General features: G+C 45.7%; 2 protein-coding genes across 2 annotated transcripts; both read left to right on the top strand.

Moving 5' to 3' along the window:
• The first annotated feature begins 424 nt into the window (after window positions 1-424).
• Window positions 425-8,893, top strand: otop2 (otopetrin 2). Its single transcript, XM_066642526.1, has 6 exons — window positions 425-908; window positions 3,895-4,031; window positions 4,145-4,203; window positions 4,995-5,125; window positions 6,176-6,990; window positions 8,223-8,893. The coding sequence occupies exons 1-6, from the start codon at window positions 479-481 to the stop codon at window positions 8,391-8,393; spliced, it is 1,743 nt and encodes a 580-aa protein (XP_066498623.1). The 5' UTR covers window positions 425-478; the 3' UTR covers window positions 8,394-8,893.
• Window positions 8,894-11,839: 2,946 nt separating this feature from the next.
• On the top strand, window positions 11,840-15,224 carry stk19 (serine/threonine kinase 19). The gene is made up of 7 exons (XM_066642558.1): window positions 11,840-11,991; window positions 12,076-12,180; window positions 13,316-13,461; window positions 14,145-14,380; window positions 14,475-14,572; window positions 14,644-14,791; window positions 14,870-15,224. The coding sequence occupies exons 2-7, from the start codon at window positions 12,078-12,080 to the stop codon at window positions 14,913-14,915; spliced, it is 777 nt and encodes a 258-aa protein (XP_066498655.1). The 5' UTR covers window positions 11,840-11,991; window positions 12,076-12,077; the 3' UTR covers window positions 14,916-15,224.
• The last annotated feature ends 1,097 nt before the right edge of the window (window positions 15,225-16,321 follow it).

Raw genomic sequence — 16,321 nt, forward strand, 5'->3', positions numbered from 1 at the left:
AATTACTTGTATAAAACGCGTTTTGGACGTCCACTGACGTTATCGATTGGTCACCATTTAACTAACTTATTAAGATGGATTTTGGACGTCCATTGACGTTTAAAATATGTCCTTGACGGACAGACTACTTTTAGACCTATTTTGAACGTCCAGGGACGTTCCTTGTTTACTGGGTTACAGTCTCAAAAACTATGAAATTAAGCAACAAATGCACCATATTGTTTAAAAATAGTTTAAAATTTAAATCTAATATTTCATAGATTGCAGAATATCTCTTGCTGACAGAATATGGGAGAGGAAAAACCGAGGATATAAAACTTTTACAGCATCGTCCACGCCCAGTATGACGCAGTCCAGGTGTGGTGAGTCATGTGACCAGGGAAATCGCACATATATAAATATATGTAAGTGATGCTCTCAGGAGTGTGGTTACCTGAGCACTGCAGGTGTGTGTGTGTGTGTGTGTGTGCGCTGTAATATGGACATCAGCGCGCTAAAGATCCTTGACTTCTATGACCTTAACCTGTACATGAACGGCTTGTGTTTGGAGGGGAAGAAGGACGAAGCTGATGGCCCTCAGCACATCTCCACGGTGCTCGCGGCTCCGCGCACGCAGCGCTCCGTCAGCGTGGCGCTGTCCTCGACCAGCGTGTGGCGGGACCGCGCGGGCAGCTGGGGCTGGGTGCTGTCCGCCTTCATCCTCATCAACCTCCTCATCCTCGGGTGCGCCGTGGTCAGCGGCAGCGTCTTCAACGGCGTGCAGATGACCAACAAGCACCTGCAGATCTTCCTCATCGTCCTCATCATCCCCACCACCGCGTGGATGATCTTCTATAAGGCGTACACGTGCCGCGAGGAAGAGGCCGTGCTCTACAAGGACGTGCACGCGGGGCCCGTGTGGCTCAGAGGTAAGAAGCTCTCGAGGGGGGCAAAAACAGGGTCAGGGGCGACATTGTCAGGAAACGCACGATAAAATCCCATTCCCTGTGTTCTGCAGTACAAACTATAGCTATTCTGGGAGAATGTAGTTTGGAACATTTCTGTGAGGATTTGATTGCATTCAGCCATCTAAGCATTATACCAATGAACCCTACAGGAGACTTAACCCCCACACAGCCACTTGCTATGTGTCCTTAAGTTCCTATAGGTAGGTAGAATAGCTTAAATCCACAGTCAAAGCATTGTTACTTGGGAGGAATAAGAACTGGAGTCAAAGTGCAATTACATTTAAGCAGAGCAGAATAATAATAATAATAATATGTATAATAAGAATGAAAAGAAATAGAAGGGAAGCAGGTAGTGTCTCTGTCACAGCTCCAGGGACCTGGAGGTTGTGGGTTCAAGTCCCGCTCCGGGTGACTGTCTGTGAGGAGTGTGGTGTGTTCTCCCTGTGTCTGCGTGGGTTTCCTCTGGGTAACTGTCTGTGAGGAGTGTGGTGTGTTCTCCCTGTGTCTGCGTGGGTTTCCTTCCACAGTCCAAAACACACGTTGGTAAGTGGATTGGAGACTCAAAATTGTCCATAGGTGTGAGTGTGTGTCTGTGTTGCCCTGTGAAGGACTGGCGCCCCCTCCAGGGTGTGTTCCCACCTTGCGCCCAGTGATTGCGGGTACGCTCTGGACCCACCGCCGCCCAGAACTCGATAAGGGTTACAGACAATGAATGAATGAAAAGAGATATAAACAGTACCTTCCACAGCTGTGAAATCACAGCATTTTAGAACAGAAACGGAATGTAGTACAGCACTCATTTTCTCGATGGAGAAAATTAAGTTCTTCTTGGAGAAAATAAAATACTGGAGCTCAAAAGTCAAAGAATCAGACAAATTACTGCAACTGGGGAACAAGTCATCTGTGTCCTCACTAATATATACCTGAGTAGAAGCGTTACAGTTTAAATACACTCGGGAAAATTCAACTCCTATCAGCATTTTACTGAAGTACATGAGTGAAATCTAAAGCAGGGTTCAAATAGGAGGCAATAAAACTTTATGTAACAATAGCAAACACAGCTAATGTAATTTGTTACTGAAAAATTAGAGATAAACTATTTACTAATGACATCGATGACTACCAAGATGTCTGTACATTTATATACATTTATGAAAATAACATTTTCATATCATTTAGGTGGTAATGAGGGTTAGATAAACATCCTAGCATTTTCTACACAGATCCTCTACTTATTTTTATAAATAAAGTTGACAAACATCATAATTGTATCAACAGAAAAGCAGATGTATAAATATAATTGGTACAAAATGAAACCAAGGGGTTATAGAAACACAAATAAGTACCGTACACTCTCACACTTCGTAGCCTAAAGATCTACTCTTCACAGACGTGGACGCTTATCGTGGACGCTTTCGAAGAAGTCTGTGTTTGTCAGTGTTTTGCTTTATGACAGTGGCCTATTTTAGTAAAAATTAACCCTTTTCCTGGAAGAGCATAAAAAGAGATGGTCACTATGGGTTTGTTTATTCAATGCATATCTTAACGATGGATTTCTTTTCTTGGAACAGCCATCATTTCATCATCATAGCCACCAGCATTTTAGAATATAATCATTAATCATCCCACAAATGTGAATATAGTGTCTGTTCATTTCTGCAAACACACTGCAGCATTATTGGAGTTATATCATAAATGGAGTAAAAATGGCCTGTCAATAGAATGTGGTAATTGATATAAATCTATTAACATCCATCCATCCATCCATTATCTGTAACCCTTATCCAATTTAGGGTCGAGGGGGGTCCAGAGCCTACCTGGAATCATTGGGCGCAAGGCGGGAATACACCCTGGAGGGGGCGCCAGTCCTTCACAGGGCAACACAGACACACACACACTCACACCTACGGACACTTTTGAGTCGCCAATCCACCTGCAACGTGTGTTTTTTTGGACTGTGGGAGGAAACCGGAGCACCCAGAGGAAACCCACGCAGACACAGGGAGAACACACCAACTCCTCACAGATAGTCACCCGGAGCGGGAATCGAACCCACAACCTCCAGGTCTCTGGAGCTGTGTGACTGCGACACTACCTGCTGCACCACCGTGCCGCCAATCTATTAACAATAAAGTTAAAACGGTCTAAAACAGGTTTAGAAGTCAATATATATATATTAGGGCTGGACAATAATTCAATATCAATGTATATCACTATATAAAATGTTTCAATTACAATGATATGATTATTAAACAAGGCAACAAAAGCAGTCACACAGCTCCAGGGGCCTGGAGGTTGTGGGTTCGATTCCCGCTCCGGGTGACTGTCTGTGAGGAGTGTGGTGTGTTCTCCCCGTGTCCGCGTGGGTTTCCTCTGGGTGCTCTGGTTTCCTCCCACAGTCCAAAAAAACACACGTTGCAGGTGGATCAAAAGTGTGTGAATGTGTGAGTGTGTGTTGCCCTGTGAAGGACTGGCGCCCCCTCCAGGGTGTATTCCCGCCTTGCGCCCAATGATTCCAGGTAGACTCTGGACCCACCGCGACCCTGAATTGGATAAGGGTTACAGATAATGAATGATTATTAAACGCATTTTTGATATTTCACAACACGTTATTTACAGCATCTGTCACTGACGGTCTTTAGAGGGCGCTGTTGTCAGTTCAGCACTCACTTTAAAATTCATTTTAAAATATTAATGCTGACAAAGCCAGTATATTTGTTTGATGGAGACGTCTTGTTCGGGGCAGTTTTTGAGTGGATTTTATATTGTTCGTATTGATATCGGAATTATATCGTATCGACCAAAATTAAGTGATATCGGTTTTGTCCGTATCGTCAAGCCCTTTATATATAAGATGTTTTTTTTTCCCCACATGGTGTTTGCTTTGTTGTGGTTTATTTCTGTTGTTACTCTTGCCTAAAGTGGTCTGCTCATTTTTCTTCCGCAGGTGGTCTGGTGCTGTTTGGGGTGTGTAGTTTAATCATGGATGTTTTTAAGATTGCCTTCTATGTGGGTTATACTCACTGTGAGTCACCTGTAAAAATCGCTTTCCCTGTTGTTCAAGGAGTGTTTATCCTGGTGCAGGTGAGATGATCACAAAAGTATTAAAAGAAAAAAGCCACAGTTCTTTTGTCTCATTGAAATAAAGGTTTGGGTTCTGTTTATTGTTCTTAATCTGACATTCCTCCACATTCCAGACTTACTTCCTCTGGCTCCATGCGAAGGACTGTGTGCAAGTTCAGAGGAACATCACTCGGTGAGTGTGGGGAAAACCTTTTTAGTGTGTAAATGTACACTTGCAACAACATTTCACATGTCAGTCCGTAGGAGCGTGGTGAGGAGCTGAGCTGGTTTTTCTTAAATATGTTTAGAAGCTTAACGATCACTGGATTAGGAACACCTACCTTTGTATCTACACTCACTGTCCATTTTCTCAGCTCCACTGACCACACAGGAGCACTCTGTAGTTCCACACTCACAGACTGTAGTCCACTGTTTCTCTGCGTACATTCAGGACCCCCATCAGAGCATGTGGTGGTGGAGCATTCTCTGCGCTGCAGTGACTCTGACGTGGTGGTGGTGTGTTAGTGTGTGTTGTGCTGGTGCGAGTGGATCAGACACAGCAGTGCTGCTACCTGAGGGCGTTTAGATTGTAAAATCACAGAAGTAGTGCCAGCCTCAGCCCTGTCACTGGGCAATTAATAGTTAATAGTCATCCCAAGCAGGATGATCTCCCTCTCCCCAATCACTCAGCATTCGGTTAACCACATTAGCTCTGAGAATAGAACAGGCAGTGTTCTCCTCTAAATGTGTTGAGCAAGCTGCCAAATTCAGGTCCAGAAAGTAAATATCCTTCTTCGAGTTGCACCGTGACGTCTCTGAGACTGAGGCAGAGACCCCCGGCCGTGGGAATGAAATCCTTTTGCCTCCTGATCTGTCGCTTGTGGGTAGAATTAGACACAACTGCATTGGGATGAAATAAATAATAGGAAATGGCTAGGGTTGCACTGGGGATGACGATCTCTAACACCTTCTCTTTATCTACAGCTGTGGGCTAATGCTCACCTTGGTCACAAACCTGATGCTGTGGATGACCGCGGTTACAGAGGAGTCACTGCATCAAACGGTGTATCCCGACGGCAATAATAACCAGACCTCACGTACTGTTTTACTTAAAGGTATGTTTTCCACATGTTTACTTCAGTGCCATCCCTGTAAAATACTGTCCTATTGTCTTGGAATTCAAGGACGTACTATTCTAACCCCACTTCAAAAAACACTGTATATCCATGGATCTACGTGAGAGCCTGTGGATCCACACATTGGCTCATGTTTATTATCGGAACAGTTTATGATTGAGTCTTTTCTGAGAAAACGCCAAACGTCTGCACTGTGGTTTAACAGGGGGTTATTTCGCAAATCAGGGATTCTCAGTTACGATAACGTAAGCCAAAGGTCAGGTCGAGCCTCCGTAGTAGATGGATTTGAAGATAAGATAAGTAAACATGTTCCTATTGGACAGTTCTAACTTCGGGATTACAGTATCATTTCCCAATCTCAGTCCTTCAGGGTGTGCCCTGGGTGTTTTGATGTTTTTCCAGCTCCAACTCACCTACACATGGGGTGCTTCCAGAAACCCTAACAGTTACTGCTTTGTCGTATCCATCCTCCTCCTCTCCTCTGTGATTCAGAAACTGATGGCTCCGTTTGGATACCTGTCCAAATACCAGAGAGGAGGAAAGAAGCCGCTTAAAAACACCCAGAAGTGGTGTACACAATGTACGCCCAGGCAGTACGTGAACATGGAGAAGGCTTCAAACTCAATTTAATGGACAGATTTGGCGTATATGTGCAGGCTGTGTACGGCTGCTGCAATTGGCTCTGGAGTGTTAGGGGTGGGCTGAAAGCAAGCGTTGTGATTGGCTCTGTTCATCAGCAGTCAACGTGTTAAAAAAATTAAAAAATAACCTGAGATTTTACTCCTACTATTTTGATTTTTAAATATCCTTTTCCAGACAAATAAGATAATGGTTGCATTGTCACGCCAGTCCAGTAGGGGGCCATAGTACCTCTTAAAGAGAGACATCAAAACACCCCGAAGCATGAGAGAAACAGAGGTTTAATGCCAGTTCACTCCCTCTCTAGTGCACCACACACGTCCTGAAATGACTGAGCTGTGTGACTGCGCCACTGTGCCGCCCATGATTGATACAATCTCTCTCTCTCAGCTGCAGCAGCCGATGGAGACAGCAGTTGCCAGTGCAGTCATACGTCTTGCACCATCTTTGAGCATGCCTACTACTACCTGTACCCCTTCAACATCGAGTACAGCCTGTTTGCCTCAGCCATGACCTACGTGATGTGGAAGAACGTGGGCCGGCTGGTGGACGATCACCCGGCTCACGAGCACCGCTTCCACCTCCGGGACGTCCTCCTGGGCCCGGCTGCTGGTCTGGCGGTGCTGGTTGCCGGCCTGGCCACCTTCATCGTCTACGAGGTTGACGTAACATCCGATGACGTAGAGAAGAAGAACACAGCACTGACCATGTACTACATCACCAACACAGTGACCATTGCTCTGATGTTTGTGGTCACTGTGGCTGGATGCGTCATCTACAGACTGGAGAAGCGCGAACATGCCTCAGGCAAGAACCCAACACGGAGCCTGGACATGGGTCTACTTCTGGGTTCCTCCATGGGTCAGTTTACTGTCTCCTACTTCACCATAGTGGCTGTTGTGGGGTCAGGGGTGGACGGACATACCAACGCATTGAATCTGGCCTGGTCTGTGCTGACCGTGTTGGAGCTGTGTGTGCAGAACGTCTTCATCATTGAGGGCATCCGCCGTGAGCCACACCATGACGTACGACGGGCCAGCATCTTTTCCAACTTGTTGGCTCTTCATGCACAAGAGGAGCGAAGACACAGCCACATCCCTATGTCTCCTCGCGGTTCCATCGCCATCCCTGTCCGCAAACCCCTGCCCTGGAAGAGGAAGATCCTGAAGGAGATCTCTGCCTTTCTTCTGCTGGCCAACATCATTGTAAGTACCTTCCCTGTACTCTGCTCTTTCCGGGTGACTGTCTGTGAGGAGTGTGGTGTGTTCTCCCTGTGTCTGTGTGGGTTTCCTCCGGGTGACTGTCTGTGAGGAGTGTGGTGTGTTCTCCCTGTGTCTGTGTGGGTTTCCTCCGGGTGACTGTCTGTGAGGAGTGTGGTGTGTTCTCTCTGTGTCCGTGTGGGTTTCCTCCAGGTGACTGTCTGTGAGGAGTGTGGTGTGTTCTCCCTGTGTCTGCGTAAGTTTCCTCCAGGTGACTGTCTGTGAGGAGTGGGGTGTGTTCTCCCTGTGTCTGTGTGGGTTTCCTCCAGGTGACTGTCTGTGAGGAGTGTGGTGTGTTCTCCCTGTGTCTGCGTAAGTTTCCTCCAGGTGACTGTCTGTGAGGAGTGGGGTGTGTTCTCCCTGTGTCTGTGTGGGTTTCCTCCGGGTGACTGTCTGTGAGGAGTTTGGTGTGTTCTCCCTGTGTCTGCGTGGGTTTCCTCTGGGTGACTGTCTGTGAGGAGTGTGGTGTGTTCTCCCTGTGTCTGCGTGGGTTTCCTCCGGGTGACTGTCTGTGAGGAGTGTGGTGTGTTCTCCCTGTGTCTGTGTGGGTTTCCTCCGGGTGACTGTCTGTGAGGAGTTTGGTGTGTTCTCCCTGTGTCTGCGTGGGTTTCCTCTGGGTGACTGTCTGTGAGGAGTGTGGTGTGTTCTCCCTGTGTCTGCGTGGGTTTCCTCCCATGCTCCAAAAATCCACGTTGGTAGGTGGATTGGCGACTCAAAAGTGTCCGTAGGTGTGAGTATGTGAATGAATGTGTGAGTGTGTGTTGCCCTGTGAAGGACTGGTGCCCCCTCCAGGGTGTGTTCCCGCCTTGCGCCCAATGATTCCAGGTAGGCTCTGGACCCACCACGACCCTGAACTGGATAAGGGTTACAGATAATGAATGAATGAATGAAAATGAGGGTCTAGGAAAAAGATATAAAAAATAATGTCAGGGTTGTGATTACTTTGTGAATAAATAAAGCCTGCTCTTAAACTGGTTGCTGTTCCTTTAAAAACGTGGTTTGCTTGGTGATGCAACTGAGTCCAGCGCCGCCTGCCCGCGACTTGCTGGATGCACCCACCAGCGACTCAGCGCCTGCTGCACGGCGTCGCTGAGCGTGTGCATGCACTGTTACACATTATCTACACTGTTGGATCACCTGACTGCTTAGAATCTAAATATTTTCTTTCTCGTTCACAGCTTTGGATCATGCCTGCCTTTGGAGCACGACCACAGTTTGACAACCCCATTGGAACAAACTTCTACAACTTCAACATGTGGGTGGCTGTGGTGAATGTAGGATTGCCTTTTGGAATCTTCTACCGCATGCACTCAGTAGCCAGTCTGTTTGAGGTGTACCTCACCTCATGAACCTTTAACATGGACAGCAACTGCTCATATGTTTATAACACTGATATTCTGTGCTTATTACCATGTATTTTTATACTGTTGTAACATTTATATAGTCTTTTCTTGTCTTTTTTTACTTGGCAACTGAATGAAAAGCATGAACAAAGCTTTTTGCCTGTGTTTCTGAATATGTTTTATGTTCATACTTGACTATGTACAGTCTGAAATATTTTATAATGAATACTTGTAAAATCACTGTATTGTGAATTACAAGCTTTTTGCACTTTTAATAAGGACATGTGCCATTTAATAGCAACACTTTAAGTATTTCATCTGTGAGCTCTGGTACTTTTGGGACTTTTTATGAAAAGTTGAAAACATGAGCAGACATTGTGTATTCATTATGACCTGTTGATACACTCATATAGCCTTGTTTTTTTTTTCCTTTTGTTACTGAGTGCAATATCAGTCCCAGTGGATATATGTGAGCAGGAAACGTGCTATTAAAAAAACAAAACATTGGTGGGAATAATTCATAAGTTCTTGTGTGGCATGACACATTGGCACACACACACACACCTCCCTCTTAAGCTTCCCAATCTTGTCCATAAATATTACACAGCTCATTATCGCATAAAAGATGAGGCAACATGGTTGGTTTCCAATGTAATTTCCCACCATTACACAACTATAGCCACTAGTCACTTCCTTTTTCTGCCTGGTGTGGTTTTATGGATGTTATTTATTAACATTGAGGACAGTAAATGTCTGATATGTTTAATAATACGACTCAACAATAATCATAAGAGGGGACCGATTAGAGCGACTTACCATAATTTCTTACCATATGTTCATTCATTCATTAATTGTCTGTAAGCACTAATCCAGTTCAGGGTGGTGGTGGGTCTGGAGGAAACCCACGCAGACACAGGGAGAACACAGCACACTCCTCACAGATAGTCACCCGGAGGAAACCCACGCAGACACGGGGAGAACACGCCACACTCCTCACAGACAGTCACCAGGAGGAAACCCACGCAAACACAGGGAGAACACACCACACTCCTCACAGACAGTCACCAGGAGGAAACCCACGCAGACACAGGGAGAACACACCACACTCCTCACAGACAGTCACCCGGAGGAAACCCACGCAAAAACACAGGGAGAACACACCACACTCCTCACAGACAGTCACCAGGAGGAAACCCACGCAAACACAGGGAGAACACACCACACTCCTCACAGACAGTCACCAGGAGGAAACCCACGCAGACACAGGGAGAACACACCACACTCCTCACAGACAGTCACCAGGAGGAAACCCACGCAGACACAGGGAGAACACACCACACTCCTCACAGACAGTCACCCGGAGGAAACCCACGCAAAAACACAGGGAGAACACACCACACTCCTCACAGACAGTCACCAGGAGGAAACCCACGCAAAAACACAGGGAGAACACACCACACTCCTCACAGACAGTCACCAGGAGGAAACCCACGCAGACACAGGGAGAACACACCACACTCCTCACAGACAGTCACCAGGAGGAAACCCACGCAAAAACACAGGGAGAACACACCACACTCCTCACAGACAGTCACCAGGAGGAAACCCACGCAAACACAGGGAGAACACACCACACTCCTCACAGACAGTCACCAGAAGGAAACCCACGCAGACACAGGGAGAACACACCACACTCCTCACAGACAGTCACCCGGAGGAAACCCACGCAGACACAGAAAGAACACACCACACTCCTCACAGACAGTCACCCGGAGGAAACCCACGCAGACACAGGGAGAACACACCACACTCCTCACAGACAGTCACCCGGAGGAAACCCACGCAAACACAGGGAGAACACACCACACTCCTCACAGACAGTCACCCGGAGGAAAAACACAAAAAAACACAGGGAGAACACACCACACTCCTCACAGACAGTCACCCGGAGGAAACCCACGCAAACACAGAGAGAACACACCACACTCCTCACAGACAGTCACCCGGAGGAAAAACACAAAAAAACACAGGGAGAACACACCACACTCCTCACAGACAGTCACCCGGAGGAAACCCACGCAAACACAGAGAGAACACACCACACTCCTCACAGACAGTCACCCGGAGCAGAACTTGAACCCACAACCTCCAGGTCCCTGGATCTGAAACAGAGACACTACCTGCGCACATCTTGCGTGCATTTAGGATTTAGGTTTTCACTTTTTGCTTATGTCAGCTTTATAAAATATAATATGTGGGGAAAAATACATAAATATAAACTGCGCCATGGACAGCAAATTTAAGTATCAGCAGTTTCATTATTGTTATAAAATATTAATATAATTGAACAGGTTTACAAGTGTTCCATAAGTATTTAAAATGGAAGTTCTATACAACTGGCCACTGAAGCTATGTAGAAGGTGTAAATTTGTCTTGTTCTTCATTATTATCTGGGCTATACTTTCCCTGTCATAGTTTCTGTGGGACCTGTCACATAACGTCTATAAAATCTAACATTTTACACATACACGTTTTTATTGAGGCCGAGCGCCGTCTTGGAAGTGCAAAGTCCACGAAGGAATGCATATAATAAAAGGTGCAATCACTCCACCTGCTGTTTGTAGCTGGAATTACATTTTTATAACATTCAGATATTCTGCAATCTATGAAATATTAGATTTAAATTTTAAACTATTTTTAAACAATATGGTGCATTTGTTGCTTAATTTCATAGTTTTTGAGACAGTAACCCAGTAAACAAGGAACGTCCCTGGACGTTCAAAATAGGTCTAAAAGTAGTCTGTCCGTCAAGGACATATTTTAAACGTCAATGGACGTCCAAAATCCATCTTAATAAGTTAGTTAAGTGGTGACCAACCGATAACGTCAGTGAACGTCCAAAACGCGTTTTATACAAGTAATTTATTTCGGGACCAATTAATAACGTCAATGGACGTCCAAAATACGTCGAATAGTCGTCTTTTCAATGTCTGTGTTCGGACGTCTTTTTAACTTTCATTTTTTAACCTCAAGAGAACGTTGATTAGACGGCAGTCATTACGTTATTTCAACGTTGAATCAACGGCTAAATGTTTACTGGGAAGCTTCAAATCCCCACTTTTTCCCCATTATTTTTTTTAGAATAATTCACCTTTAAATAGCAGCATTCTTCTGTTTTAACATTTCTCACTCAGATTTTCTGAGGCTAATTGGAAGTTGTATGTTATGTATTTTTTCCTGTACATTTCTTCCTCTCTGAGAGGGTAAACTCTGTACAAACATCTTGAATAACAAGCCGAGTTTCGTATTATTGATAATGCTTCGCCACCGTAAAATTTGGGGCCTAATCAATGACCAGAAAAGCATTTTAAAGCACTTTAATTTTGGTCTTGTGTATTTCAGCCTTAACTCCGAACCAGAGGGTGGCGCTAGAGGACAGAAACACACTCCCCTCAGGATCCAGAGCGGATAGAAGAACAGCAGAACCAGTGTTTATTTGACTGCGGTAAACGGATTCACAGCTGTAGTGAATCTAAATGAATATGATGAGCGACTGAAAGTGATATACGAGTGAAAACCTCTCTCCACGTCCTTCACCTCAGAAGTAAGTCTGCTCGTCTCCTCCTGACTCGTTCTACTTGCGTCATTTTTGTTTGCCCTGTGTTTAAACTCCTTCTCTTGTCCTCAGATATGAACAGGAAGCGGACTCTGATTCCGGACGCGTTCCGCTTAAAGAAACGGAGATTTGGAGCCGATAACCTGGTCGGAAACCCACAACATGGGGAGGTCCAAGGCAGGTTAACAGGGTTTATCTGGCTGCGGTAGCGGTGTTAGCTTATTGACAGTATGTACTGGTGAAGTCCATATATCGGGTGTATTTATAACTTACATCTAAACAGGACCCTCATGTTATAAGTGTAAACAATGGCTCCCCAGATGAGACATCGGAGGAACTCGATTGTTAAGGGAGCGTCTAAAAAGTTTAAATGTACTAAAACAACAACAACCTGAGCTCCTAATGTTCTCTGCTGCTACTGATCATAAAACATACTGCGGTTAAGAAACACAGTGCAGACAAATGTGCTGTAATCTGTAGAGGATCTGAACCACAGAACAATAGAAGAGTACAGGAGATAATGTGCAATGCACAGATAAATGTGCCAGGGGTCACAGGTCAGGATCAGTGGTGACTCTTTGTGTGTGTTGTTCTTGTTGTTTATTGAGGTACTCCCTTTCACTCAAGCAGCTTCTGCTTCTTACCACGCTGTTATTGTAAATAAGAACATGTTCTGCCTGGTTGAATTAAAGGATAAACAATCATTGAGGAAAGTTTGGTGCTCCTTGGCTGTTGTTTTAGTAAATTTAGCCACGTTAGGTGTTTGACTCTCCCTGTGATTAGCTTTCATATTCCAGTGATCAGACACATCAGCGCTGCTCGAGTTTTCAAACAATGTGCCCACTCACTGGCTGCTGTCTGTGATGCAAAAAAAAAAGTCTTTCTTCGGTGCTCGGAGGACGCTGTCGGCTGGATGTTTTTGGTCGGTGGACTATTCTACGTCCAGCAGTGACACTGAGGTGTAATTTTAAAAACTCCAGCAGCACTGCTGTGTCTGATCCATTTTGACCTGCTCAATACAGACATACGTAGTGCAGCCACATCGGTGTCACTGCAGTACTGACAATAATCCACCCAAGTATTACCTGCTCTGTGGTGGTGCTGTAGGGGTCCTGACCACTGAAGACCAGGATGAAAGGCGGCTAATGAAGTATACAGAGCAACGTAGGCTATGGGCTGTGATTATAGAAATACAAACGGTAAAAGAAGTCAATAAAATTGACCAAAAAATGCTGGTTTGATACTTGTATAATGCTGTAGATCATATGTCAAGTGTTCATAGCTGCATATTGTGTGTGTGTGTTTTAAACAGATGGACCTCCTGATGTTAAGGCCTCTTTGGAGAGCCTCATGACCCTCTTTCCTCGCAAACTGTTTAATGACAGCCTTCCACAAATTGTCTTCAAGCACCAGTTGTACAGTTTACACAGCGACAAAACCTTGGTGGACAAACAAGTGGTAATTTCCTTCATCTCTGCTTGCGTCATCTTAAATACAGTGAGGAAGTGCGGTCTAAAGGCGCTTTCCACGGCATGGTGACTGCTGGGCTCAGCCCTACACGCTGCCTAATGGAAAAGCTAAAAAGCAGAGTAGACCCGAGCCAAGCAGAATAGGAACCATGCAGTGGAAAAGCGCCGGAAGGTAATAGTTTTCCCAGAAATGTATCTTTTTAAAATTCTCATTGTCCAATGTAGAACAAAATGTGTGGTCCGCATTTAACCCTTCTGTAGCAGTGAACACACACACACACTAGTGCACTGGTGCCAGTTGTGGGTTCGGTGCCTTGCTCAAGGGCCCCTCAGCCATGGATTGAGGAGGAGGACAGTGCTGTTTCTTCACTCCCACTGCCCCCAGTTTCCTTGTGGGAATCGAACCAACAACCTTTCAGTCCACAGCCCTCTTCTAACCCATAAGACATTCATCAACTTTAGCTTAATCACAGGGAGCCAAACGCCTCTTTCACGATTCTTAACTTTAAACTGTTAGTCTCCTCGTGTACTCGATCAGGCGTATCCCGCTTGAGACAATCCAAAAAACATGCAAAGCTCAGAGTCACACTGACTGCCCTCAGGAACTCTGTCCACCTGCTTGCGAGATTCTTTCTGGTTCTTCCCAGTTACACTTTCCTTCTCCTTTGGCAGAATGAGCTGAGGGATAAGGGTGAGCTGCTCGTGTTCCAGCTGGGTTTCGACTCCGGTGCCTTTGCCCTGGTGTTTCATGCGGACTACAGAGCTAAGGTTCTGGCCGGCGAAGCTGGGAGAGACACTTTGGGAACTGTGGAGAAGTTTCTTGATAAAGTACTGCCCGTTTGCTCAGATCTGAGTTTCAGCAAAGACAAAATGCTTAAGCAGTTCCTGTTCACAGATTCAGAGATAACGTAAGAGGGGCATTTTAATAACTCACTGTATGCACTGCTTCATGGAGCAGGGAGCACTGTGTATTTACAGATGTTTTTCTTTTTTCTTCAACAGACAACTTGTCAAGTCAGGAGTGTTGACTGTGAGAGATGCTGGTAGCTGGTGGCTGTCAATTCCAAACTCTGGACGATTCACCAAGTACTTCATTCAGGGTGAATATTAACAGACATTCTCTACACCACTTCAAGCCGCACAAGTCTAACTCTCTTTGTTCTTTCTCCAGGACGCAAAGCTGTTCTCAGCATGGTCAAAAAATCCAAATATAATGAAATATTAAAGAATGATTTAGAGGAACGTCGGACCCCCTCACAAGTTAAAATGCACATCAAGTACCACATTCATGACATCGTTGGTGCAGAACTGGTAGAATGGTAAGACTTTCAAATACTGTGTTTTCAATAATCCCTCTTCATGAGAATGTTTACAAAAATTACACATTTCCTCCCCAGTATACAGACCACATCAGGGACTTTGCTACGATTTGTGGACACATGACTTTAAGGCCCCAAGGACAATGTTAATATACTACAGTACTGAATGAACTGGAAAGTGTATGAGATTCATCAATCCAAGCTTCAAGCAAAGGCCTAAGAAGAGTGTCAGTTTAAGAAGCACACTCCAGAGCAAAGGATATTGCTATAAATGGGTCTAGCATTAATGTGTTGATGTGCCAAAGGTGCACGGCAGCAATGCGATTCTAAAGCACTTGGAACATATTTACAATAACTGTATTCAACAAGAGGAGCATTCTTATTTATTGCCTTATGTTTATTATTCATAAACTATTCATTATTGTTACCTTGTGCAATAAATGTCATTTTCAGCTCTCTCTGCTTAATCTGCTTTCTCACTTCATCCATTCATTGGTTGTTACCCTTGTCCAGTTCAGGGTCGCAGTGGGTCCGGAGTCTACTCGGAATCACTGGGTGCAATGTGGGAACACACCCTGGAGGGGGGTGCCAGTCCTTCACAGGGCGACTCACACTCACACAGACACTAGAGTCTCCAATCCACCTACCAACGTGTGTTTTTGGAGTTTGGGAGGAAACCCACACCACACTCCTCACAGACACCCGGAGGAAACCCATGGCGAGACAGAGAAAACACACCACACTCCTCACCGACAGTCACCCAGAGGAAACCCACGCAGACACAGAAAGAACACACCAACTCCTCACAGACAGTCACCCGGAGGAAACCCATGCAAACACAGGGAGAACACACCACACTCCTCACAGACAGTCACCCGGAGGAAACCCACGCAAACACAGGGAGAACACACCACACTCCTCACAGACAGTCACCCGGAGGAAACCCACACAGACACAGAAAGAACACACCAACTCCTCACAGACAGTCACCCGGAGGAAACCCACGCAGACACAGGGAGAACACACCACACTCCTCACAGACAGTCACCAGGAGGAAACCCACGCAAACACAGGGAGAACACACCACACTCCTCACAGACAGTCACCAGGAGGAAACCCACGCAGACACAGGGAGAACACACCACACTCCTCACAGACAGTCACCCGGAGGAAACCCACGCAGACACAGAAAGAACACACCAACTCCTCACAGACAGTCACCCGGAGGAAACCCATGCAAACACAGGGAGAAGACACGACACTCCTCACAGACAGTCACCCGGAGGAAACCCACGCAAACACAGGGAGAACACACCACACTCCTCACAGACAGTCACCCGGAGGAAACCCACACAGACACAGAAAGAACACACCAACTCCTCACAGACAGTCACCCGGAGGAAAAACACAAAAAAACACAGGGAGAACACACCACACTCCTCACAGACAGTCAACCAGAGGAAACCCACGCAGACACAGAGAGAACACACCACACTCCTCACAGACAGTCACCCGGAGGAAACCCACGCA

The sequence above is a fragment of the Hoplias malabaricus genome, chromosome 13 (assembly GCF_029633855.1).
Source record: "Hoplias malabaricus isolate fHopMal1 chromosome 13, fHopMal1.hap1, whole genome shotgun sequence".
Lineage (NCBI taxonomy): Eukaryota > Metazoa > Chordata > Actinopteri > Characiformes > Erythrinidae > Hoplias > Hoplias malabaricus.